The 24,063-nt window shown below is 40.8% G+C and overlaps 1 protein-coding gene across 1 annotated transcript; it reads right to left on the bottom strand.

The window, feature by feature from the left end:
- Nucleotides 1-22,345: 22,345 nt before the first annotated feature.
- Nucleotides 22,346-23,815, bottom strand: LOC119336807 (UDP-glycosyltransferase 73C6-like). Its single transcript, XM_037608883.1, has one exon. It carries the CDS (start codon nt 23,777-23,779, stop codon nt 22,346-22,348), a length of 1,434 nt encoding a protein of 477 aa, XP_037464780.1. The 5' UTR covers nt 23,780-23,815.
- Nucleotides 23,816-24,063: the final 248 nt, after the last annotated feature.

The following is a 24,063-nucleotide window of genomic DNA, read 5'->3' as shown; positions in this document are numbered from 1 at the left end:
ATGATAGTTTTTATTATACCCAACTTGGATGCTCATCATTCTAGGACCAAATTTGTAACCATAGCAAATACCATGCTGTTATAAAAGACTCTCAAAATAATATAAGTGAAGCATGAGAGACTAGCAATTTCTTCAAAATTAATCCACCGACATGCTCTAAAAGATATAAGTGAAGCACTAGAGCAAAAACTATCAAGATCAAAAGATATAAGTGAAGCACATAGAGTATTCTAGCAAATTCTAATCAAGTGGGTTTCTCCCAAAAGGTGTGTACAGCAAGGATGATTGTGGTAAACTAAAAAGCAAAGACTAATATAATACACGACGCTCCAAGCAAAACACATATCATGTGGCGAATAAAAATATAGTTCCAAGTAAAGTTACCAATGAACAAAGACGAAAGAGGGGATGCCTTCCTGGGGCATCCCCAAGCCTAGGCTTTTGTCTATTCTTTAATAACTTGGGGTGCCATGGGCATCCCCAAGCTTAGGCTCTTGCCACTCCTTATTCCATAGTCCATAAAAGCTTTACCCAAAACTTGAAAACTTCACAACACAAAACTCAACAGGAAATCTTATAAGCTCCGTTAGTGAAAGAAACAAAAACCACCACATAAGGTACTGTAATGAACTCATTCTTTATTTATTTTGGTGTTAAACCTACTGTATTCCATCTTCTCTATGGTTCATACCCTTACATACTAGCCATAGATGCATCAAAATAAGCAAACAACACACGAAAAACAGAATCTGTCAAAAACAGAACAATCTGTAGCAATCTGTAACTAACGCAAACTTCTGGAACTCTAAAAATCCTACAAAAATAGTACGTACTGGACAATTCGTTTATTGATGATCACCAAAAAGAATCAATGAAAAATCACGTTTTTGTGATTTATTGAATTTTTTCTCATGAGCACAAAGTTTCTGTTTTTCAGCAGAATCAAATCAACTATCATCATAGGTTATCCTATAGGTTCTACTTGGCACAAACACTAATTAAAAGATAAAAACACATATAAACAGAAGGTATATGAAAAATTTATTAAATAACAGCAAGGAAAAATATTGGGTTGTCTCCCAACAAGCGCTTTTCTTTAAAGCCTTTTTAGCTAGGCATTGAGATATCAATGATGCTCACATGAAAGACAAGAATTGAAGCACAAATAGAGCATCATAAAACATGTGACAAACATACTTAAGTCTAACATACTTCCTATGCATAGGCATCTTGTAAGCAAATAAATTATCAAGGCAGGCAAAAACTAGCATATGCAAGGAAGAACAAAGAGATGATAGCAATCTCAACATGAAGAGAGGTAATTTAGTAACATGAAAATTTCTACAACCATATTTCCCTCTCTCATAATAATTACATGTGGGATCATAAGCAAATTCAACAAAATAGTTATCACATAAAATATTTTCAACAGGATCCACATGCATGCAAAGTTGACACTCTTCCAAAATAGTGGGATTATCATTAACTAAAGTCATGACCTCTCCAAACCCACTTTTATTAAAAATATCATAAGATTGAACATACTCCAAATATGTGGGATCTAAAGTTGACACTCTTCCAAACTCACTTTCAATATTATTGTAAACACTATTATCAATCTCATATTCATCATGGGGCTTAAATAAATTTTCAAGGTTATACGAAGAATCACCCCAATCATGATCATTGAAACAAGTAGTAGACATAGCAAAACTAGCCTCCCCAAGCTTAGGGTTTTGCATATTATTAGCACAACTGACATCAAGAGAATTTATAGGTAAATCATTGCAATCATGATTTTTATTCAAGGAGTTATCGTGAATCTCTTCATAAATTTCTTCATCATAATTTTCAGATTCACAAATTTTGAGCAAAGCTTCACAAAGATAATCTAGTGCACAAAACTCACTAGCAATTGGTTCATCATAATTGGATCTCTTAAAAAGATTAGCAAGCGGATGAGGATCCATAGATCTTAGGTTCTCTGTTTAGCAATAAATAAACAACTATTCAAACCAATGATCAAACGAGCCAAGTAAGACATTAAAGCAAAAAGACGAACAGAAGAAGGGCGAATAAAACGGCAAGGGTGAAGTGGGGGAGAGGAAAACGAGAGGCAAATGGCAAATAATGTAAATGCGAGGGAGATGAGTTTGTGATGGGTACTTGGTATGTCTTGACTTGAGCGAAGACCTCCCCGGCAACGGCGCCAGAAATCCTTCTTGCTACGTCTTGAGCTTGCGTTGGTTTTCCTTGAAGAGGAAAGGGTGATGCAGCAATAGTAGCGTAAGTATTTCCCTCAGTTTTTGAGAACCAAGGTATCAATCCAGTAGGAGACTCCTCAAAAGTCCCACACACCTACACAAACAAACAAAGAACTCGCAACCAACGCAATAAAGGGGTTGCCAATCCCTTCACGGCCACTTGCGAAAGTGAGATCTGATAGAGATAGTATGATAAGATAAATATATTTTTGGTATTTTATATTATAGATGCAAAAAGAAAAAATGCAAATAAAAGTAGATTGAAAGCAAATATGATAAAAGATAGACCCGGGGGCATAGGTTTCACTAGAGGCTTCTCTCAAGATAGCATAAGTATTACGGTGGGTGAACAAATTATTGTCGAGCAATTGATAGAAAAGCGAATAATTATGAGATTATCTAGGCATGATCATGTATATAGGCATCACGTCTACAACAAGTAGACCGACTCCTGCCTGCATCTACTACTATTACTCCACACATCGACCGACTCCTGCCTGCATCTAGAGTATTAAATTCATAAAGAACAGAGTAACGCATTAAGCAATATGACATGATGTAGAGGGATAAACTCATGCAATATGATATAAACCCCATCTTTTTAACCTTGATGGCAACAATACAATGCGTGCCTTGCAACCCTTTCTGTCACTGCGTAAGGACACCGCAAGATTGAACCCAAAGCTAAGCACTTCTCCCATGGCAAGAAAGATAAATCTAGTAGGCCAAACCAAACTGGTAATTCGAAGAGACTTGCAAAGATAACTCAATCATACATAAAAGAATTCAGAGGAGATTCAAATATTTCTCATAGATAAACTTGATCATAAACCCACAATTCATCGGATCTCGACAAACACACCACAAAAGGAGTTTACATCGAATAAATTGTGTTTCATTGGCTCCCTGGATGTTTTCGGGGTACGTAAGCTTATATAGGAGGAAGAAGTACGTCGGTGGCCTCCCGAGGGGCCCACAAGATAGGGGGGCACGCCTAGAGGGGGTGGGCGCGCCCTCCTATCTCGTGGCCACCTTGGATTCTTCTAGGCTTGCACTCCAAGTCCTATGGATCACGTTCATTCCAAAAATCATGCTCCCGAAGGTTTCATTCCATTTGGACTCCGTTTGATATTCCTTTTCTTCGAAATACTGAAATAGGCAAAAAAACAGCAATACGGGTTGGGCCTCCGGTTAGTAGGTTAGTCCCAAAAATTATATAAATGTGTAAACTAAAGCCCATAAACATCCGAAAGGGGTAATATAATAGCATGGAACAATAAAAAATTATAGATACATTGGAGACGTATCAAGCTCAAACAAATCTAAGTGAAGAACATGAGCATAAAGATTTTCTTCCTCAAAATAATTTAAGTGAAGCAAGAGAGAATTTCTTAAAAAATTTGCTACCTCTCAAATAAATCTAAGTGAAGCATGAGAGCATTTCTTCAAAAATAACAAGGCACACCATGCTCAAAAAGATATAAGTGAAGCACTAGAGCAAGTCCACAGCTCATAAAGATTTAAGTGAAGCATAGAGAGTAATTCTAACAAGTCATGGCATTATTTTGGCTCCCTCAACTAGGTGCGTCCAGCAAGGATAGATGCCTTAAAACACAAAGCAAAACAAGCGAAGACTCATATCATACAAGACGCTCCAAGCAAAACTCGTAATATGTGACGAACAAAAATATAGCTCCAAGTAAAATACCGATGGTTGTTAGAAAAAAGAGGGGATGCCACTCGGGGGCATCCCCAACCTTAGTTGCTTGATACTTCTTGAATATTATCTTGGGGTGCCTCGGGCATCCCCAAGCTTAGCCTTTTTCTAGTCCTTATTCCATCATCGATCACTATCTCACCCAAAACTTGAAAACTTCAATCACACAAAACTCAACAAAACCTTCGTGAGAACTGTTAGTATAGAAAGCAAATCACTACTTTAAGTATTGTTGCAAACCCATTCATATTTTGTTTTTTTGCATTATATCTAATAGATTCCAACTTTTCTATAGCAAACACTCTTCAAAGGAAACAATAGAATCATCAGAACAAGCACACAATGCAAAGAAAGTAGAATCTGTCAAAAACAGAACAGTCTATAGCAATCTGGGAACTTCGTATACTTCTGTAACTCCAAATTTTTTGAAAAATTAGGACAACGTGGCAAATTTGTATATTAGTCTTATGCCAAAAGAATCAGATCAAAATCACTCTTGTGTTAAAAATGGAGAATTTGTTTCCTGAGCGTAGAAGTTTCTGTTTTTCAGCAAGATCAAATCAACTATCACCCAAATCATCCCAAAAGCTCTGGTTGGCACAGACACTAATTTAAACCACAAAAACACATCTAAGCAGAGGCATAATTGGGTATTTATTGAAAACAACAAGAAAAGCAAAAAGCAAAAAGATACAAGTTGGGTTGCCTCCCAACGAGCGCTATTGTTTTACGCCCCTAGCTAGGCATAATGCAAAGGATCTAAGTATTGTCATCTTTGTTTCTAGATCCATATGATGCCCTCATGATTGATTCATATGGTGGATTAATTATAGTTCTAGGCAAGTGTTCCATACCCTTCCTTAGTGGGAATTGAAATTTAATATTGCCTTCTTTCATCTCAATCATGGCACCAGTAGTATGAAAAATGGTCTACCAAGGATAGTTGGCCAAGACGGATTGCAATCAATATCAAGAATAATAAAATCTATGGGCACATAATTCCTATTTGCAAGAATAAGAACATCATTAATTCTTCCCATAGGCTTTTTAATAGTAGAATCCTCCAAGTGCAAATTTAAAGAACATTCTTAAATATCAGCAAGACCAAGCACATCACATGAATATTTCGGAATTGTAGAAACACTAGCACCCAAGTCACATAAAGAAAAACACTCACAATTTTTAATCTTGACTTTGATAGTAGGTTCCCATTCATCATGCAATTTTGTAGGAATTGAAACTTCTAATTCCAACTTTTCTTCTAAAGCTTTCATCATAGCATCAACAATATGTTTAGTAAAAGCTTTATTTTGTTCATAAGCATGGGGTGAATTTCTCATGGATTGCAATAAATAAATACAATCAATCAAAGAGCAACTATCATAATTAAAGTCTTTGTAATCCAAAAGAGTGTGCACATCACTAGTTAAAGTTTTGAACTCTTCAAAATGTCTTTTATCAATTTTCTCAACACGATTTTACTCTCCGAATTATCTGGACACCTTCTAGCTAAAAGTTGACTCTTCCCCAGTCCCTTTATCATCAATTTTAGTTTTGCTAAACAAGGAATCAATAGAAGAAACACCAATCATTTTAAGATCTTTATCACTTTTATGAAAGCAATCACTAGAAAATGCTTTTTCTAAAAAATCTCTTCTAGCTCTAAGCTTAGAGGGTCTTTTATTACTTTCATCCATAGAAACATATAAAGCTTTAATTGATCCTTCTACCTTAGGCACAAAAATTTTCATCTTGAGATTTTCTACATCATGAGAAATTCTACCAATACTTCTAGACATATCATCAATCTTATTCAGCTTTTCTTCTATTGTAGCATTGAAAAGTATTGATAAATTCTTTAATATTATTCTCAAGATCAGAGGTGTTCCTATTATTATTATAAGAGGGATTACCACAGGAATTAGCATATTTATTAGAGGAATTACTAGGAAAAGGCCTAGGATTAAAATTACCTCTATAAGCATTGTTATTAAAATTGTTTCGCGAGATAAAATTCACATCTATGGCATCACTATTTTGCTCAATCAAAGTAGACAAAGGCACATCATTAAAATAAATAGGAGCACTTTTATTAGCAACCAATTTCATAAGAGCATCAACTTTTTCACTCAAAGAATAAATTTCTTCAACCGAATTAACTTTTTTACTAGTAGGAGCTCTTTCGGCATGCCATTGTGAGTAATTTGCCATAACATTGTCTACCAATTTAGTAGCTTCACCCTAAGTAATTTCCATAAAAGTACCACCGGCAGCGGAACCTAAAAGATTTCTAGAAACAAAATTCAATCCCGCATAAATTTTTTGTATGATCATCCAAAGAATTAACCCATGAGTTGGGCAATTCCTTGGTTTCAATTTCATCCTTTCCCAAGATTGTGCAACATGCTCATGTTTAAGTTGCTTGAAATTCATGATCTGGGTTCTAAGGGAAATAATTTTTGCGGGCGGAAAACACTAGTAATAAAGGCATCTTTGCACTTATCTGAGAATCGATACTATTGTGAGGTAAATAAGAAAACTAAATTTTTGCACGATCTCGCAAAGAAAACAGGACTAATTTCAACTTCACAATATCATTGTCCACATCTTTTTTCTTTTGCATATCGCATAATTCCACGAATGTGTTAAGATGGGACGCGGCATCCTCATTAGGAGTACTGGAAAATTGATCTTTCATAACAAGACTCAGGAAAGCGACATTAATATCACAAGACTCCACACTATTGGCGGGAGGAGCAATCGGAGTGCTAATAAAATCATTGTTGTTGGTATTGGAGAAATCACACAACTTGGTGTTCTCGTGAGTCGTAGTGACTATGCAACAAGATTGCACTCAAAAACAGATCTGACCAAAAAAGGCGAACAAAAAAGAGGGAGAATAAAATATCAATTTTTTTGTGAAGTGGGAGAGAGGAAAACGAGAGGAAAATAATGTAAATTGCAAGGAGATGAGATTTCTGATTAGGAACCTGGTAGATGTTTATGATGTCTCCCCTGCAACGGCGCCAGAAATTCCTTTTGATGTTGGCTTGAACTAAGCCGGTATTTCCCCAAAGAGGAAAGGATGATGCAGCACATCGACGGTAGGTCTTTCCCTCAGTGATCAGACCAAGGTTATCGAACCAGTAGGAGACTACACAACACCATGTAAACAGCTCCTGCACACAAATAACAAATACTTGCAACCCAACATAAGAGAGGGGTTGTCAATCCTCATGGGTAAAAAGATAGATAAAATTGTAGTAGATTCGATAAATAGATCTCGCGGGAATGCGAGATAAAATAAATGAATAAAAATTGCAGCAAGGTATTCTTGTGTTTTTGGATTAATAGATCTGAAAATAAAAGCAAATAAAAATAGTTCTCGAAGGCAAATATGATAATGAAGAGACCCGGAGCCGTAGATTTCACTAGTAGCTTCTCTCGAGAAAAAATAGCATACGATGGGTAAACAAATTACTGTTGGGAAATTGATAGAACTTCAAATAATCATGACGATATCCAGGCAATGATCATTATATAGGCATCACGTCCAAGATTAGTCGACCGACTCCTGCCTGCATCTACTACTATTACTCCACACATCGATCGCTATCCAGCATGCATCTGGTGTATTAAGTTCATGGAGAAACTGAGTAATGCAATAAGAATGATGACATGATGTAGACAAGATCTATTTATGTAGAAATAGATCCCCATCTTGTTATCCTTAATAGCAACAGTACATACGTGTCGGTTCCCCTTCTGTCGCTGGGATCAAGCACCGTAAGATCGAACCCATCACAAAGCACCTCTTCCCATGGCAAGAAAAATCGATCTAGTTGGCCTAACTAAACCAGAGATTCAAAGAGGAAATATGAGGCTATAAGTAATCATGCATATAAGAGAGCAAAATACTCACATAACTTTCATGGATAAAAACATAGATCTGATCATAAACTCAAAGTTCATCGGATCCCAACAAACACACCGCAAAAAGAGTTACATGAAATTGATCTCCAAGAGACCATTGTATTGAGAATCAAGAGAGAGAGAGAGAGGAAGCCATCTAGCTACTAACTACGGACCCATAGGTCTACCATGAACTACATGCATCATTGGAGAGGCACCAATGAGGATGATGAACCCCTCCGCGATGGTGTTTAGATTGGTTCTGGTGGTTTTGGAACTTGCGGCGGCTGGAATTGATTTTCGTCGACTCCCCTAGGGTTTCTGGAATATTGAGGTGTTTATATAGCAAAGATGCGGTGCGGGAGGTCACCGAGGTGGACAACCCATCAGGGCGCTTGGGCCTCCAAGCATGCCCTGGTGTCTTGTGCTCACCTTGGGCCACCTCTTCGGTACTTCTTTGGCCCACTGGATGTCTTCTGGTCCAAAAAAATCCACAAAAAGTTTTGCTGCATTTGGACTCCGTTTGATATTGATTTCTTGTGATGTAAAAAACAATTAGAAAACAGCAACTGGCACTTGGCACTATGTCAATAAGTTAGTCCCAAAAAATGATGTAAAGTTGCAATAAAATGATGGTAAAACATCCAAGAATGATAATATAACAACATGGAAAATCAAAAATTATAGATACGTTGGAGACGTATCATGCGCCCACTCCCCTTTATATAGACCTCCGAGGTGGGCTGAACACTTGAGGCCCACTTGGAGTCCAGGCCCGTTTTCCACTCGGATCCAATCCAAATGGTCTGCAGCCCCTTAAGTGTGTGACCCTATTGGTTCATGTACACATGGACACGCCTAGAGTTAATAGTTGGTAGTGGCTCCTAGAAGTCGTTTGATGAACCTTGAAAATGTGTCATATGCAAGGTCGGTCTTGAGATTTTGGGGGACCGTGGCGGAACTAATACTTTGGGCCTATTAATACTCGTAATAATATGTGGATTGCATATGACATAATTCATGAGCAAATTTCTAAAATAATGTCTTGGAACGTTGGATCCTAAAACGCACTGATACGTCTCCAACGTATCTATAATTTTTTATGGTTCCATGCTATTATATTATCCATCTCGTATGTTTTATATGCATACATGCTATTTTATATGATTTTTGGGACTAACCTATTAACCTAGAGCCCAGTGCCAGTTTCTATTTTTTTCCTTGTTTTTGAGTTTTACAGAAAAGAAATATCAAACGAAGTCCAATTGACCTGAAAATTTACGGAGATTATTTTTGGACTAGAAGAAGCCCACGGAGCATCGAAGATTAACCAGAAGAGTCCCGAGTCAACCACGATGGTGGAGGGCGTGCCCTACCCACTTGGGCGCTTCCCCTACCTCGTGGCTGACTCAGGGACCCCCCTGACATGAAACTGACACCAAAAATTCCTATAAATACAGAAACCCCCTAAAAGAAACCTAGATCGGGAGTTCCGCCGGCATAAGCCACTGTATCCACCAAAAACCAATCGGGGCCCTATTTCGGCACCCTGCCGTAGGGGGATCCATCACTGGTGGCCATCTTCATCATCTTGGCGCTCTCCATGAAGAGGACAGAGTAGTTCACCCTCGGGGCTGAGGGTATGTACCAGTAGCTATGTGTTTGATCTCTCTCTCTCTCTCTCTCTCTCTCTCTCTCTCTCTCTCTCTCTCGTGTTCTTTATTTGGCACGATCTTGATGTATTGCGAGCTTTGCCATTATAGTTGGATCATATGATGTTTCTCCCCCTCTACCTTCTTGTAATGGATTGAGTTTTCCCTTTGAAGTTCTCTTATCGGATTGAGTATTTAAGGCTTTGATAACACTTGATGTATGTCTTGCATGTGCTTATCTGTGGTGATAATGGGATATTCATGTGATCCACTTGATGTATGTTTTGGTGATCAACTTGCGGGTTCAGTGACCTTGTGAACTTATGCATCAGGGTTGGCAGACGTTTTTTTCTTGACTCTCCGGTAGAAACTTTGGGGCACTCTATGAAGTTCTTTGTGTTGGCTTCAATAGGTGATCTGAGATTGTGTGAAGCATATCATATAATCAATCTCGTGGATACTTGAGGTGACATTGGAGTATCTAGGTGACATTAGGGTTTTGGTTGATGTGTGTCTTAAGGTGTTATTTTACTGCGAACTCTAGGGCTGTTTGTGACACTTATAGGAATAGCCCAATGGATTGATCGAAAAGAATAACTTTGAGGTGGTTTCTTACCCTACAATAATCCCTTTGTTTGTTCTCTGCTATAGTGACTTTGGAGTAACTCTTTGTTGCATGTTGAGGGCTTGTTATATGATCAAATTATGTTATCATTGTTGAGAGAACTTACACTAGTGAAAGTATGAACTCTAGGCCTTGTTTCCAAGCATTGCAATACCGTTTTTGTGAACTTCTGTTAGTAGTTACATTGCTGTTTTTATAGTTTCAGATTACTAAAACCTATATCTACCATCCATATTGCACTTGGATCACCATCTCTTCGCCGAACTAGTGCACCTATACAATTTACCATTGTATTGGGTGTGTTGGGTACACGAGAGACTCTTTTTATTTGGTTGCAGGGTTGCTTGAGAGAGACCATATCCATCGTACACCTCCCACGGATCGATAAACCTTAGGTCATCCACTTGAGGGAAATTTGCTACTGTCCTACAAACCTCTGCACTTGGAGGCCCAACAACGTCTACAAGAAGAAGGTTGTGTAGTACATATCAAGATCTTTTCTGGCGCCGTTGCCGGGGAGGTTAGTGCTTGAAGGTATATCTTTAGATCTTTCAATTGAATCTTTTATTTTCTTGTTTTATCACTAGTTTATTCTATAAAAGAAAACTACAAAAAATGGAATTGAGGTTGCCTCATATGCTTCATCTTTTATTGTCTTTCGTGAAAATAAGGATTCCAATAATTGTGTCAAAGTGTTAGAAGAAGAATGTAATAAAATGTTTGGTATACAATCTTTGAATGATGAGCATGATTGAAATGTTGTTAGTATGAATTCTTTGAATATCCATGATGCTAATGATATGCAAAGCCACAAGCTTGGGGATGCTATGTTTAATAAATAAGATATTTTTAGTCCCCCAAGTTTTGATTAGAATATTTATTATGATGAAAGCATGCCTCCTATTTATGATGATTATATTGATGAAAGTGGGTTCGGAAGAGTGTCAACTTTATAAAGTAATGATCCCACTATTTTGGAGGGTGTTGAATCTTATTGTGATAATTATGAAAGTGGATTTGGAGAGGTCATGACTTTATTTAGTGATGAATCCACTATTTCGGAAGAGGTTCCAATTGATTATGAGAACAAATTTGCTATCTATGATGAGTATTGTGATGACATGTATGCTATAAATAATAATGATAACCATGAAACTTGTCATCTTGATTGTAATTTTCAATTGGATTATGCCTCACATGATAGTTATTTTGTTGACTTTGCTCCCACTACTATTCATGAGAAGAAATTTGCTTATGTGGAGAGTAATACAATTTATATGCTTGTGCATCATGAAAATAATGCTTTATGTGATGGTTATATTGTTGAATTCATTCATGATGCAACTGGAAATTATTATGAGGGAGGAATATATGCTTGTAGGAATTGCAATAATATCAAGTTTCCTCTCTATGTGCTTAAAATCTTGAAGTTTTGCTTGTCTTGCCTTCCTATGCTAGTTGATTCTTTCTTCCATGAATTGTTTGCTCACAAAATCCCTAGGCATAGGAAGTGGGTTAGACTTAAATGTACTAGTCATATGCTTCCTGATGCTCTCTTTATGTTTCAATTCTTATCTTTTTTACGAGCATCATTGAAATCATCATGCCTAGCTGAAAGGCATTAAAGAAAAGCACTTGTTGGGAGACAATCAAACATTTACCCCTATTGCTTTTGTGTGTTAACATGATTAAGCTATTGTAGTAATCATGTTTTATAGCTTTTGTTTTAATAGAGTGCCAAGTAAAGCCTTTGGGATAGTGTGGATGATAGTTGACTCGATTGTGTGCAAAAACATAAACTTTTGCGCTAAGTCTAGGAAATTTCAAAATTCACTGGAACGAGATTTTGATATGAATTTTTTACACAAGATTTATATACAAATTGTCTATTTTGTCCTAATTTTTCAGAATTTTGGAGTTACAAAAGTATGGAAACTTTCCAGATTACTACAGATTGTTCTGTTTTTGGATTCTATTTTCTATGTGTTGTTTGCTTATTTTGATGAATCCATGTGTAGTATAGGAGGGTATGAACCATGGAGAAGTTGGAATACAGTAGATATAACACCAATATGAATTTAGAATGAGTTCACAATAGTACCTAAGTGGTGATTTTATTTTCTTATACTAACGGAGCTTATGAGTTTTTTGTTGAGTTTTGTGTTGTGAAGTTTTCAAGTTTTGGGTGAAGATTCGATGGACTATGGAATAAGGAGTGGCAAGAGCCTAAGCTTGGGATGCCCAAGGCACCCCAAAGTAATATTCAAGTAATACCCAAGAAACTAAGCTTGGGGATGCCCCGGATGGCATCCCCTCTTTCGTCTTCGCTCATCGGTAACTTTACTTGAGGCTATATTTTTATTCACCACATGATATGTGTTTTGCTTGGAGCGTCATTTTATTTTATTAGGATTTGCTTGCTGCTTGAATAAAATATCAAGATGTGAAATTCTTAAATGTTATATAGTCTTCACATAGTTGCATAATTATTCGACTACTCATTGATCTTCACTTATATCTTTTGGAGTAGTTTGTCATTTGCTCTAGTGCTTCACTTATATCTGTTTAGAGCCTGGCGGTGGTTTTATTTTGAAGAAATAGATGAACTCTCATGCTTCACTTATATTATTTTGAGAGTCTTTTAGAACAGCATGGTAATTTACTTTGGTTATAAATTTAGTCCTACTATGATAGGCATCCAAGAGGGATATAATAAAAACTTTCATATAAAGTGCATTAAATACTATGAGAAGTTTGATTCTTTATGATTGTTTTGAGATATGAAGATTGTGATATTAGAGTCATGCTAGTGGAGTAATTGTAAATTTGATAAATACTTATGTTGAGGTTTGCGAGTCCCGTAGCATGCACGTATGGTGAACCGTTCTGTAACAAATTTGGAGCATGAAGTATTTATTGATTGTCTTCCTTATGAGTGGTGGTTGGGGACGAGCGATAGTCTTTTCCTACCAATCTATCCCCCTAGGAGCATGCATGTACTACTTCATTCAATGACTAATAGATTTTTGCAATAAGTATATGAGTTCTTTTTGACTAATGTTGAGTCCATGGATTATACGCACCCTCACCCTTCCATCATTGCTAGCCTCTCTTGTGTCATGCAACTTTCGTCGGTACCATACACCCACCATATACTTTCCTCAAAATAGCCACCATACCTACCTATTATGTCATTTCCATAGCCATTCCAAGATATATTGCCATGCAACTTTCCACCGTTCCATTTATTATGACACGCTTCATCATTGTAATTTTGCTTTGCATGATCATGTAGTTGACATTGTATTTGTGGCAAAGCCACCTTTCATAATTCTTTCATACATGTCACTCTTGATTCATTGCACATCACTGTACACCGCCGGAGGCATTCACATAGAGTCATATTTTGTTTTAAGCATTGAGTTGTAATTTTTCAAGTTGTAAGTAAATAGAAGTGTGATGATCATCATTATTAGAGCATTGACCCATGTGAGGAAAAAAAAAGAGGCCAAAGAAGCCAAGAAAAAAAGAGAAAAGAAAAAGAGAAAAGAAAAAAAAAGAAAAAAAAGAGGGAAAAAGAGAGAAGGGGCAATGTTACTATCCTTTTTCCACACTTGTGCTTCCAAGTAGCACCATGATCTTCATGATAGAGAGTCTCTTATTTTGTCACTTTCGTATACTAGTGGGAATTTTTCATTATAGAACTTGGCTTGTATATTCCAATGATGGGCTTCCTCAAATGCCCTAGGTTTTCATGAGCAAGCAAGTTGGATGCACATCCACTTAGTTTCTTTTTGAGCTTTCATACACTTATAGATCTAGTGCATCCGTTGCATGGCAATCCCTACTCACTCACATTGATATATATTGATGGGCATCTCCATAGCCCATTGATACCCCTAGTTAATGTGAGACTATCTCCCTCTTTTTGTCTTCTCCACAACCACCATATTCTCTTCCACCATAGTGCTATGTCCATGGCTCAAGATCATGTATTGTGTGAAAGTTGAAAAGGTTTGAGAACATCAAAGTATGAAACAATTGCTTGGCTTGTTATCGGGGTTGTGCATGATTTGAGTATTTTGTGTGACAAAGATGGAGCATAGCCAGAATATATGATTTTGTAGGGATAAGCTTTAATTGGCCATGTTATTTTGAGAAGACATAATTGCTTTATTAATATGCTTGAAGTATTATTGTCTTTATGTCAATATTAAAATTTTGTTTTGAATCTTTCGGATTTGAACATTCATGCCACAATAAAGAAAATTACATGGATAAATATGTTAGGTAGCATTCCACATCAAAAATTCTGTTTTTTATCATTTACCTACTCGAGGACGAGCAGGAATTAAGCTTGGGGATGCTTGATACGTCTCCAACGTATCTATAATTTTTTATTGTTCCATACTATTATATTGTCCATCTTCGATGTTTTATATGCATTTATAAGCTATTTTATATGATTTTTGCGACTAACCTATTAACCTAAAGCCTAGTGCCAGTTTCTGTTTTTCTTTCCTTTTTTTGAGTTTTACAGAAAAGGAATATCTAATGGTGTCCATTTGACCTGAAAATTTACGGAGATTATTTTTGGACTAGAAGAAGCCCACGGAGCATCGGAGATGGACCAGAAGAGTCCCGAGTCAACCACGAGGGTGGAGGGCGCGCTCTACCCCCCTGGGCGTGCCCCCTACCTCGTGGCTAACTCGGGGACCCCCTGACGTGAAACCGACGCCAAAAATTCCTATAAATACAGAAACCCCCAAAAAGAAACCTAGATCGGGAGTTCCGCCGCTGCAGGGCTCTGTAGCCACCAAAAACGAATCGTGTCCCTGTTCCGGCACCCTGCCGGAGGGGGGATCCCTCACCGGTGGCCATCTTCATCATCCCGGCCCTCTCCATGACGAGGAGGGAGTAGTTCACCCTCGAGGTTAAGGGTATGTACCAGTAGCTATGTGTTTGATTTCTCTCTCTCTCTCTCTCTCGTGTTCTTGATTTGGCACAATCTTGATGTACCGCGAGCTTTGCTATTATAGTGGGATCATATGATGTTTCTCCCTCTCTACCTTCTTGTAATGGATTGAGTTTTCTCTTTGAAGTTATCTTATCGGATTGAGTCTTTAAGGATTTGAGAACACTTGATGTATGTCTTGCCTGTGCTTATCTGTTGTGACAATGGGATATTCACGTTATCCACTTGATGTATGTCTTGCCTATGCTTATCTGTTGTGACAATGGGATACTCACGTTATCCACTTGATGTATGTTTTGGTGATCAACTTGCGAGTTCAGTGACCTTGTGAACTTATGCATAGGGGTTGGCACATGTTTTTGTCTTGACTCTCCGATAGAAACTTTGGGGCACTCTATGAAGTTCATTGTGTTGGTTTGAACAGATGAATCTGAGATTGTGTGATGCATACTATATAATCAAACCCGCGGATGCTTGAGGTGGCATTGGAGTATCTAGGTGGCATTAGGGTTTGGGTTGATGTGTGTCTTAAGGTGTTATTTTACTACAAACTCTAGGGCTGTTTGTGACACTTATAGGAATAGCCCAATGGATTGATTGGAAAAAATAATTTTGAGGTGGTTTTGTACCCTAAAATAATCTCTCCGTTTGTTCTCCACTATTAGTGACTTTGGAGTGACTCTTTGTTGCATGTTGAGGGATTGTTATATGATCTAATTATGTTATCATTCTTGAGAGAAGTTGCACTAGTGAAAGTATGAACCCTAGGCCTTATTTTCAAGCATAGCAATACCTTTTTTGCTCACTTTTGTTACTAGTTACCTTGTTGTATTTATAATTTTAGATTACTAAAACCTATATCTACCATCCATATTGCACTTGTATCACCATCTCTTCACCGAACTAGTGCACCTATACAATTTACCATTGTATTGGGTGTGTTGGGGACACAAGAGACTTTTTGTTATTTGGTTGCAGGGTTGTTTGAGAGAGGCCATCTTCATCCTACGCCTCCCACAGATTGATAAACCTTAGGTCATCCACTTGAGGGAAATTTGCTACTGTCCTACAAACCTCTGCACTTGGAGGCCCAACAACGTCTACAAGAAGAAGGTTATGTAGTAGACATCACGCACGAAGACGAAAATAGGAAGTACATAATATAGATACCGTGAATTTTTTAATTGCACAAGAGCTTAAATATCTTGACTTTGCAATGATGTGATTGAATATACATGCAATCACATAAGACAATTTGTAAGAGCTCTAAACTCAAATCTATTGAAAATAAATGTGCAACAAAAAATACCGCAAAAAATCCTATGCAAATATCTCATTCAAATCTAAGAGGCTTTCAGCACTAAAATTCTACCATTTACATGAAAAGTAAAAGTAGCTTCATCATTGCTCCAATTAATTAGTTTTTACAGAAGCGATATAATCTGTAAGTATGATTACGAGCATTTATACCTCACAAATGGCTAAATTTCATAACTGTAAATTGATACACCTTGGATTCACATAGGTTGATTGGTAATCCGTTGCTTGGCCATGATGCGATGTGGATTGAACCGGCGGCGTTTGACAGGACCTGGGAGGCGCTCGGCCATGCAGTCGTGTCTGGTCGTGCATGTTGTGCCCGTTCGACGCCTGGAGACTGGAGTCCCGCGAGCAGAGTTCGCCGGCGTTCGCGGGTGGGCACTCACGATTTTCATGATCGGAGCGTTGGGTATGGTGGATAGTGGAATTAGGGATAAGTAACGACTTTTTTTCAAATGATAACGGCCACACGTGTGGCACGAAGCAACATGGCCCAAACGCCTCTATTGCCATTCATTTTGCCATGTCAAAATAGATGACATCAGCGGATCCAATTAAAAATCCGTTTTCACCATTAAATCCATCTCGATGAGATCTTCAAAACTAGATCCCATGTTGATATGTTTCGACGAAATTTTTTTGGCCAAAACTTGCCATGATGTTTACATTGTAGTTGCCATAGTGTTTACACTAAAGTTGCCATGTGACAATTTTAGTCTATAGATCATGGCAATTTTAGTATTTTGACCATGGCAATTCCAGTACTTTGACCATAAAAATTATTTTTTGTATGAACCATGGCGATTTTAAGTGCATGTATCATGGCAATTTTAGTTTATGGTTCATGGCAAGTCTAGTTTCTTAATTTCCCATTTTATAATATGTCAAAATTTACTTTTAAATGTAGAAGAAAAATAGCTGAAACATATCAAGGCAACTTCAGTGTAAACAACATGGCAATTCATGTGTAATAGACATGGCACTTTTAACCCAAAAAAGTCGTCGAAACATATTGATATGAGATCTAGTTTCATATATCTCGTCGTGATGGATTTAATGGTGAAAACGGATCTTCAATCGGATTTTCCATTTAAGAAATAAAATATTTAAAAAACTGGAAATCCAAAAAGATTTCCACATGCATGCATGCGGTGATGTGGCACAACCTGTGTGTTATAGGGTATGTGGGCTGGTGTTGTTCCCACCATACGTGTGGGCGTTATCAACATCCTTTTTTTAGGATAGTAGCAATCTTGTTAGGAAAAAAATGATTGTAGCGATCCTGTTGTTGGAGAAAATCCTGGTGATGAAAACAAGGCAGACCCTGTGTACTTGGCTATCTACGTGACTGTGCTTCCTATTGAGAGGAGAGCGTCCGGATGTGCAGCAAGGAAGGATGCGGGATGGACCTGGGATTTTTTTTCATGATCTGGCTAGTGCATACCTGGGTGGGGAGGGCCCCCTTGGATGTTGGGGGCCAGGGGCGGCCGCCCCTTCCGTCCCCCCCTCAGGACCGACCTTGGTCATATGCATCATTCCTTTTGCCTCATGATATATGTTGTCGAGCTCAAGGCGAGTACTTATCACCCTTGCGGTAGCCCGACCTCTCTTCTCGAAACCGTAATACAGATTCCTGAATCGGGTTAACACTTAACCCAAGTCGCACGGCCATGCTTTCTGAATCTGATCACTTGAGAGGGGCCAGAGAATATCTCTTCATATAGGAGGGGCAAATCTCATCTTGGTCAACCATGTCTCACGGTATACATTGTACTTGGGACTAATAAATAACAATATCTCGCCACGTCTCAAAGTGGGTATGTCCGACTCGGTGATCTCCATCCCGAGTCCATACTATCGGCTTAACATCTCTATGCCCATGGCTTGTGAAACATAGTCATCAATCGAATCGTATAATAGTCAAAGGATATGTATGCGCATAACCTTATCAACTAGGGACCATTAGAGCAATCATCATACAGATATAGTTCCACAAACAAGTCACATACTTATTGATACATATCACAGATGATGTTCAAGGACAATTCAAAGACTCATGATTACATAGGAAAATTTCATCATCACATGATTGCCTCTAGGACATATCTCCAACAATCATAGTTTTATATAGTTGTCCCAGTTGCGAGCCAGTCCTCACAACCACTAGGCCCTTAGTTTGTTTCATCCATTTGCATGTCTGGCCTTAACTCACAATTGGGCTCATAGTTTCGTAATTGTTCCAGTTGCAAGTTCACCCTCGAGTCGCAACTAGGCCCATAGTTTTGTTGTTGTCGCAGTTGCAAGTGTACATCGACTCGCAATTCAATATCGTAGTTTTGTGTAGTTTTCCCAGTTGCAAGACCACCCTCAAATCGCAACTGATATATCGTAGCTTTGTGCAGTTGTCCAGTTGCAACTCCACTCATGACTCGCAACTAGAACCGTAGTTTGCTTCATCCCAGTTGCAAGCCCATCTTTGACTCGCAACACAACTCGTGTTTTGTGTTTCATCTCAGTTGCAGGTTCACCCTTGTCTCGCAATTGCGCCCGTAGTTGATTTTCTCCCAGTTGCAAGTCGACCCTTGCCCACAATTTGGCTCATAGTTTCATAGGTGTCCCAGGTGCAAGTCTACCCTCGATGTGCAACTCGGCTCATAGTGGTTCGACCTGCAATTCGAGCCTGTGTTTTTTCATCACAATTGTGAGTCCACCCTTGACTCTACAACTGGGTCTATAGTTTGTTTCATCCTAGTTTCAAGTTGATCTTTGATTCGCAACTAGGTTCGTAGCTTCATACTTGTCCTAGTTACAAGTCGACCCTTGACTCGCACATGGGCTCGTAGTTATCCCAGTTGCAAGTTCACCCTTGACCGCAACTGGGCTTGTAGTTTGTTATTGTTCTAGTTGCAAGTCCAGCTCTGACTCGCAAATGGTATCATAGTTTTGTGTAGTTGTCCCAATTGCATGTACGCCCTTGGCTCGCAAGTGGGGATGTAGTTTGTTTCATCCTTGTTGCAAGTCCTTCCTTGACTCACACTAGGACTGTAGTTTGTTCCATCCCAGTTGCAACTCCACCCTTGACTCACAACTGGGCTCATAACTTCGTAGTTATCCCAATTGCAAGTCTACCCTCATCTCGCAACTGGGCTCATAGTTGTTTTTCGTCCCAATTGCATGTTCACCCCCAACTCACAACTGAACCGTTTGTTTTCATCTCAGTTGCAAGTCCACCCTCGACTCGTAACTAAGCCATTTGTTTTCATCCACATTAAAAGTTCACCCTCGACTCGCAAATGGTATTGTAGTTTTGTGTAGTTGCCTCAGTTGCAAGTCCACCCTCGACACACATGTTTTACATTTGTAAATATTTTTCAAATTCACTAGTTTTTTTTTAAATTCATGAACATATCATAATTTCATGAGCATTTTTTAAGTTCTCAAGAATTTTCCAAATTTGCGAACATTTTTTATATCACAAATATTTTCAAATTGTGAATATTTTTAAAATCCATGAACATTTTATAGATGGGTGAGTTTTTTAATTCACAAACTCTTCTCAAATTATTGTTTTTCTAAATTTACTTTGTAAGAGTCATGAGCATTTTTAAATTCGTGAACATATTTAGAAATTAAGGAACATTTTTTAAATTTCACAAACATTTTCCCAGAGAATAACTATTTTTACGCCAAATACACTATTTTGTTTGAAAGGGAAAATAATAATTTTACAAGCACATGTGCATGCCATTATTACGTGCCCATACGCACTGGTCAGACTTGCCGCCGCCTCTTGTCAGTCCATTCACATGACGTGAAGCAAGTGTTGACGTGCCATTTTTGGGTGTTTTTTTATCTGTTGTTTGTTGTTTTGTTGTTCTTTGCAACAACAAGGTCAAATAGACATACTTCTTGTAAAGTCATCAAGGGGGCCGTGAACAAGCACAGGGTCTCGGTGGGGAAGGTTCTAATAGGCTGGGAGACGCACAACAAATAAAAAAAATCAGGGGGGACAATGGCACTGTTTGTTTTTGGGTGAGGCGGGTAGATGTCATACTTAGATGTGACATAAGTATGTCACACCTAGATGTGTCCTAGACAAGATCAGGTTTTGAGAACTAGTTTTTAGAAGTTAGAACTTTTGGGTTTGATTAGAGATGCTCTAAACTAAAGAAGAAGAAGAAGAAAAAGTCATCTGCATTGTAGGACATATAGTACAAATACAATCTTTATACAATCAAAATCATACTCTTTTTTCTTTGATAATTTTTTTTCTCTTTCTAGAAATAAAGATAAAAAAGTACCCAAAAGGTTTGGTTGTCCAAGAATCTTTTGAAACAGAGCACTCGGCGGATTCAAAAGAGACTAGCCCCCGCCTCCCACGTCACTCCGCTTAGGGCGACTCGGGTGGCGATGAACCCTAGCCGCCGACCCTACCCTCCCGCCTCCTCTCCCCCTCGCCGCCGCCCGAGGACACCTCCGGCGAAGCCCGCGTGGTTGTCAAGGATGGCGGCGGCAAGGATCTGGCTGCTCCTGGCTGGAGGGCTCAGGACACAGAGACTGTGGCCTCGGGCGGCGCGGCGACACTGTCTTCTATACCAAGCAACGTCATAGGTGATGCCTCCCCTGTTTCCTCGGCCGCGAGAGCAGTGAGGGACGGAGGGAGCTATCGCTAGTCACATCGTGTGTTGCATCCTCCTCGCTCGTGTCCGGATCTGAAGGCGGCCTCCCTCCCCCACCCAGCACTTTGTCCCGCCGGATCCGGTCGCCAGATTCGTTGTTGGGCTACGTGGAGTTGCGGATCGAATCGGGAGAAATCCTTCGCTGGTATTCTCTAGCCACGACGGCAGCGATACATGTCGATGCCGTTCCCCTCGTCGGAGGCATTGACGAGGTTCGTGCCCTCTCCCTCCTGCTCCATTCCCGGGAGAAATCCCTTGTTGAGACTGGATGGCAGCGGTGCGTTGTGCGTTTTCTCCTTCTTGAAGGTGCCAGCTTGGGCAAGATGGGAGAGTGTAGGGGTGCTGAGCGGTGGTGGTTGAGTTTGTTGTTTCATCGGCGAGGGATTTGGAGCGTGGTTACTTGTTTTTTAATTAGTTTAGGTCCGCATTCCTTTTGAATTGTTCGTTAGCCAATCTGTGATTGCTTGCTCGATGTCTTTGCCTAGGGTAGGGAGGGGATTGGGGTCCTCACTTTTGTTGGCAGTAGCAATGTGCGGTAGCAAGGACACGGAGCTGATTCCCGCGGGCTGATCTGTTTCGAGTTATGGATGCTCCATATTTTGTTTCTGTTTGTTTGTTTGTTCAGTGACTACTCCCTTGTGCAGTTTTTCCTCTTCGTGCTTGTAACAGTGAGGCGCTGTGTGGACTTTCGTCTGGTATCATTCGTGCAGCGGCGTGTCGAGCTGAGTTTCTCCCTTCGTGCCCAGAACCATGTCAAGCATTTCCATCTTTCAGCGGTCCGGCGCCTTTCGGGCCAATGCGAGTGGCAGGGCTCCCCTCCGGATTTGGAGAGGAGCAAATGATTACGATGTTCACCTTCCAAAGTAGATGAGGGCATTGGCTCAGCCCGAAGTTCTCAGTTTGCTCTATTGGTTTAAGTTCACTCGAAAGACTCAATCGACTACAAGCTAGTGCTTATTTTGATTACTTCTAGGTGTGTAGTCTTTGGTGCTTGTAAGCTGCTCCGGCAACGCCATGTATCTCATGTTTGTTTCTCTTTTCTATTCCTAGTTGGTTGTAATGGCGGCTTTGTGTAGTTCCTGACTGGTTGATGGCTATGTTAATTCAAAGACTGGTTTTTCTTGAGCCTTCATTCTTAAAAAAAGAAAAACTGAACACTCTCTATGGCGCAGTGCTCTGTAAGACTCTGGCAAAATTCATTTTACGCGTCCTTCTGCACGGCCGTGCAACCTCCCGCGTCCAGCTCGAAATGCTTGATCAGATCCAGCAGGTTGGCAAGCGATGACCCGCCCTTCTGCACGGCCGTCCTTGCCTTCTCCGAGAGAGCGAGTGCTTTCCTCCTTCTCTCCTTTCCCTCTCCTCCCCCATCCATGATGCTCCTGATGGCGGCCTCCACCACCTCTCTCCCCACCACGATCTCCTTCTTCGCCACCCACATCAACGGCTCCTTGATCCCAACGCTCACGCCAATTCCGAGCACCTCCACGGCTAGCTTCTCATTCAAGAACTGGTCCGAGAAGTGCGGCCATGTCACGATCGGCAGCCCGGCCGCGATGGCCTCCAGCGTCGAGTTCCATCCACAGTGCGTCACGAAGCCGCCCACCGCGGCGTGGTTCAGGATAAGCACCTGCGGCGACCATCCTCTGATCAGCATCCCGCGTCCGGCAACACGCTCCTCGAGGTCCCGCAGGAACTCGCGCACATCCTCGCCGTACAGGTCGGTGTTCTTCAGAACCCAGACGAACGGGTGCCCCGATGCCTCGAGCCCGAGGCCGAGCTCGACGACCTGCTTCGGGTCAGCGTGCACGATGCTCCCGAAGCTGACGTACACGACGGTACTGGGCTCCTTGCCGTCGAGCCACCGGAGAGACTCGTCGGCGTCAGTGGCGGTGGTGGTGTTCCCTCTCTTTGCTAGTGTCGCGGCGTGCTGGTGGTACAGCGACACCGGCCCGATGGTCCACACCTTCATCTTCCTGGCGGCCGCGTAGCCAGTGACGTACTCCGGCTCCATCTCCATGAAGGAGTTCATGACGATGCCATCAGACTCTGCTAGCGCCAACTCGATTTCATCGGCTAGCTTCTCGAACCCGGGCGCCCGTAAGAACCCGGGGGCTTGCGCCCTCGTCACCTCGATTCTCCTCTCCACGCCAGGGACGACCACAGGCTCGTTGTCGTCGGCTACGCCGTCGTAGGAGTTGTACCTCTCGACGTTGTGCTGGCACAGGACGCAGAAGGCGCACATGCTGAAGAAGCATAGACGCGGGACCTTGAGATTGGCCGCGACTTGCACGGTCCACGCGTGGTAGAAGTCGGACACGATGCACGTCGGGTACGGCGGGTGCGCGCGGAGGTGGCGCTCGAGCGGCTCCGTGAGGAGCGTCAGGGCGCGGAAGTAGTTCACCTCGAGGCCAAGTGGGATCTTGTCGACGTCGTCAGCTCCCTCGGGCAAGCCCTCCGCGGCGCAGTCGAGCGGGAGCTCGACGAGCCGGATCGGCAGGCCGGACTTACGTGCGAAGTCGATGGTCGGGCGGATGCGCGCGGCGTTGTACGGCGTGGCGACGACGCTGGCGAGCGCGCCGTGGGTTGCCAGCAGCAGCGCGGTGTCCACAGCCGGGATCACGTGCCCCTGGAACATGAGCGGGACGAACACGAAGTGCGCCTTAGCGGCGCTCCCGATGGCGCTTCCCAGCCCGTTTGGTGCTCCTTGGCAAGCCATCCCCTGCTGCCCGTACTGGTGGTAAGAGAGATAGTTCGATACTGATTCGTTTGACGATGTCTGGGGCTGTCGCAGGTTCTGCTAGCCCCATGTCTTAAAAGAAGGCCGGATTTTGAATGCGACGAACGCCGGCATGGTCGAGATGCGAGGTGACGAGATTGACGATGTCACTGCAAGATTTTCAGTTATACTACTATAGTGTT

This window comes from Triticum dicoccoides, chromosome 7B, assembly GCF_002162155.2.
Source record: "Triticum dicoccoides isolate Atlit2015 ecotype Zavitan chromosome 7B, WEW_v2.0, whole genome shotgun sequence".
Taxonomy (NCBI): domain Eukaryota; kingdom Viridiplantae; phylum Streptophyta; class Magnoliopsida; order Poales; family Poaceae; genus Triticum; species Triticum dicoccoides.
Note: the sequence above shows the minus strand (reverse complement) of the source record. Positions and strands in the feature narration are given on the sequence as shown.